General features: G+C 35.3%; 1 protein-coding gene across 1 annotated transcript; it reads right to left on the bottom strand.

Annotated features, from left to right (window-relative positions):
* Nucleotides 1–627: 627 nt before the first annotated feature.
* Nucleotides 628–2,920, bottom strand: SARC_11304 (DNA-directed RNA polymerase I, II, and III subunit RPABC2; the record flags this gene model as incomplete). Its single annotated transcript, XM_014294614.1, has 5 exons — nucleotides 628–792; nucleotides 1,202–1,275; nucleotides 1,903–2,002; nucleotides 2,303–2,354; nucleotides 2,918–2,920. The coding sequence occupies 5 exons, from the start codon at nucleotides 2,918–2,920 to the stop codon at nucleotides 707–709; spliced, it is 315 nt and encodes a 104-aa protein (XP_014150089.1). The 3' UTR covers nucleotides 628–706.
* Nucleotides 2,921–3,805: the final 885 nt, after the last annotated feature.

A 3,805-nucleotide genomic window follows, 5' to 3' on the forward strand; every position in this document is an offset into this window, starting at 1 on the left:
ATATAAGCGATACAACCCATGGACCAGATCCTTGATGTATAATAAATATAAGAGATGCAAGCCATGGACCAGATCCTTGATGTATAATAAATATAAGAGATACAACCCATGGACCAGATCCTTGATGTATAATAAATATAACAGATACAAACCATGGACCTGATCCTTGATGTAAGCAGCCTGGTTTGTGTCTCAGCAAGTAGAAAGTGCCACGCGCAAAAGGGGGAGACCATGCTCAGCTATACAGATGCCAATTCATTTACGGGTCATTGCACTAACACATTACACTCCTTTCTGATGCATAACACCACCATGCTCAGCTATACAGATACCATTTCATTCACGGGCCATTGCACTAACACAATACACTCCTTTCTGATGCATAACACCACCATGCTCAGCTATACAGATACCAATTCATTCACGGGTCATTGCACCAACACAATACCCTCCTTTCTAATGTATACCATTGCCGCCACTCTAAAATTCATGTCCTGTCGAAAACGCTCTAAAAGCACTTTTACTGTCCTCGAGACCACGCTGAGCTTCGATATAACACGGTTGAAGATTTTGCGCCAGGTTTTCAGAATGATTATTTGGTTTATGTGAGCTTCTTTTGTATGTACAGTCGTTACCAAGGCATGCGGCGGGTGCGGTCCCTTTTACGGAATATGCCATTTTAGGATTTATGTTGGGTATTAGCTTTCTAGGACTGGATAAGATCGTTGACGGACCAGTCCTCGAAACTGCCATCGGGAAGGTATCGCCTGATTATAATCGGGATGAGCTTTTCTGCAAAGGGACGGTGTTCCAAAAAAGAAATCAATTGAGTTGACCGCAGTGGAGGATACCCTCCCCACATTGTTACTGACCCACAGAAACCGTCTACAAAATCAGAAGTGTTGATAGAATCAGGCCACTTGTAGTAATGGTAATACAGCGACTCACGGCGTAGCTATGTCATCGGCGTCGCGGCAGTGCGCTACAACGATAGCTTGGTATAAGCCTGTCTGGTGTTTCTCCGTGCATTCCCTAGGCGGCTCAAGCGCAAGCTGTGTGCACGTGTCTATATACACACCCGAATACAGTCCCACCCATGCGATATCATTAAATAACACAGCTACACACAGAATCGCATCATTTCTGTTGAACATCCTCTACATATGTAGAGGGCGCGCCCACTCCACTGCGTATTGCATACCTGTAAGTTCCTTCATAGCTATTTGTAGTGGATCAGACTCTCCTTGTAGTTCGACCATAACCGGCGCATTCATACTGAGAAATCATAGCGAATTGTAGTGGTTAGTCAACTGCTGCGATATTTAATTAAGACACGATGACACAAGGGGAAAGCGAACCAAGGAAATTAAAATCATTTTCCAACTGCCTTCTATTGACTACCGATATTTACACATACGAACATACATATACAGGTACGCGTACAGGTACACATACGCATACGTATCTCCATGCATATACACATATACACATAATTATATATATATAATACATATATGTATATGTACATACATATACATATACATATACACACACACACACACATATATATATATATATATATATATATATATGTGTGTGTATACATATATATATATGTATATTTATATTTATAATTATATATACATACATATATATATATTTATATATATACATATTTATATATATACATATATGTGTGTGTGTGTGTGTATTTATGGTTACATACATACATACATACATACTCACACACCGCATATATATATATATATATATATATATATATATATATATATATAGGTGTGTAGATATAGTCCAGTAATCTATTGCTGGTATACCTATCACATTTGTTGCAATTTACAAACTAACTCTTTGACACGAACATATGCTCAACATACAACTCACCTTATTTGTAACGCACGTGCTCCTAACACTCTCGCCCTCTCGTACTTGGTCAGATAATGTGTGGTGACGCGTTCTTCGTTGACGCCGCTGTCTACTGCATCTATAGTACGGCAAGAAGAAAGAGAAGAAGAAAAACACCAAAACAAGCTTAAGAAGAATTGAAAGTATTGATTTTTGGTACAATCAAGCTTTGTGGTCGACATTGTCAACCACAAACATAGGCCTGTACCTATGCATGGCATCGAAATCTCACAGGCGCTACACCACACCAACACTTCACACCGAATAATCACTCACAGATGATTTCACAGACTATGAACAGACAACTGTATTCAGTTTACACACAGGCTCCGCAACCAACTCGACTACACTCTGTGAAACATCCCATCTATTTACTTACCAGCGGCAGAAACGAACTCTGAGGCCTCCTCATCGTGTTCATCTAGAGCGTTCTATGCAACCCAAACACGGACCGGAATGTTAGTTGAGATACGGGCTCGATATTTTTGATTTCATTCGTCGCGTTTCAATTAATTAATATTCGCGATGAGACACAGTCAGAATTGCACATAATCGGCAACCGATGCATCCGATGAAATCGGTTAGTTGTAAATTGCTAAAGCACCAGTGCGTGACAGAGCATATGAGAATGGGACATGCGTGCCTATCAATATGTGTGGGTACATGGTGTATGGCCGTAGAATATAAAACAAGAAGATACCTAGCTATTGAGCTTAGGTCTGAACCAACGAGCCCGTACAAGTATGTCAACTGCAATTAAATGTAACAAGCGCTTGTACTAGCACGGCCACACAGCGCAACCCTGTGGTACTGAACAGTGATGTCACAGCACGACCACGGATATCTAAAGACAGGTGTGGGTGCGGAGAAAAAAGGGAGTCGCTCACACTAAGGCAAACGAAACGCACTGATAGTCCGAGAGTTGCATTCGCAGAACCAAACATAGAATGAACAACCATGTAAAATGCTCGAGTGACCGATAGAGATAGATTACCATGATGATACACTCTGTACCCATAAGGTATTGCAGAAAGGGAGATATATAAGTAACAAACATACCTAATGACATATATCGATGAGAAAATCTGACAAAAATACGGATACACATACGGATATACAAAGGGATATAGATGAATACAAAGACAAACACGAAATAACAGGACGAAAAAGATATCAGTATAGATGAAAAATAAAACCAGATTTACATATGGATATATAGATATAAGTACATATAAACAGTTGATGATAACGATATAGTTAAAAGATATAGATATGTTTAAAGCTATAGATTTTTAGATGTATATATAGTTTAGATATATATATATATATATATATATATATATAATATAATATATATATATATATATATATAATATATATATAGATATACAGAATTATAGATGCACAGATATATTGAGATATATATATATATATCAATAAATATATATAGACATATATCTGTCTAATTAACTATCTATATATATATATACATATATATATTCGAATGATTATGTATACATGCTTTACTCATATATATATATATACAAATATATACGAGTAATACATTTATACAATATATATATATGAGTAATGCATAATATATATATATATATATATATTCGTATAATTATGTCAACATGCTTTACTCATATACATATATATATATATATATATTAAATATAAATATATATATATGCATGTACGTATGTATGTATGTACTTGTATATAAACATATAAATATATATATTATATATTATATATATATATACATATATATATATATATATATATATAAAATGTATATATATACATATATATATATATATAAACTAAAAGATATATTTATAATATATACATATATACATTTATATATATTATAGAT

Source organism: Sphaeroforma arctica (assembly GCF_001186125.1).
Source record: "Sphaeroforma arctica JP610 unplaced genomic scaffold supercont1.1617, whole genome shotgun sequence".
Taxonomy (NCBI): domain Eukaryota; class Ichthyosporea; order Ichthyophonida; genus Sphaeroforma; species Sphaeroforma arctica.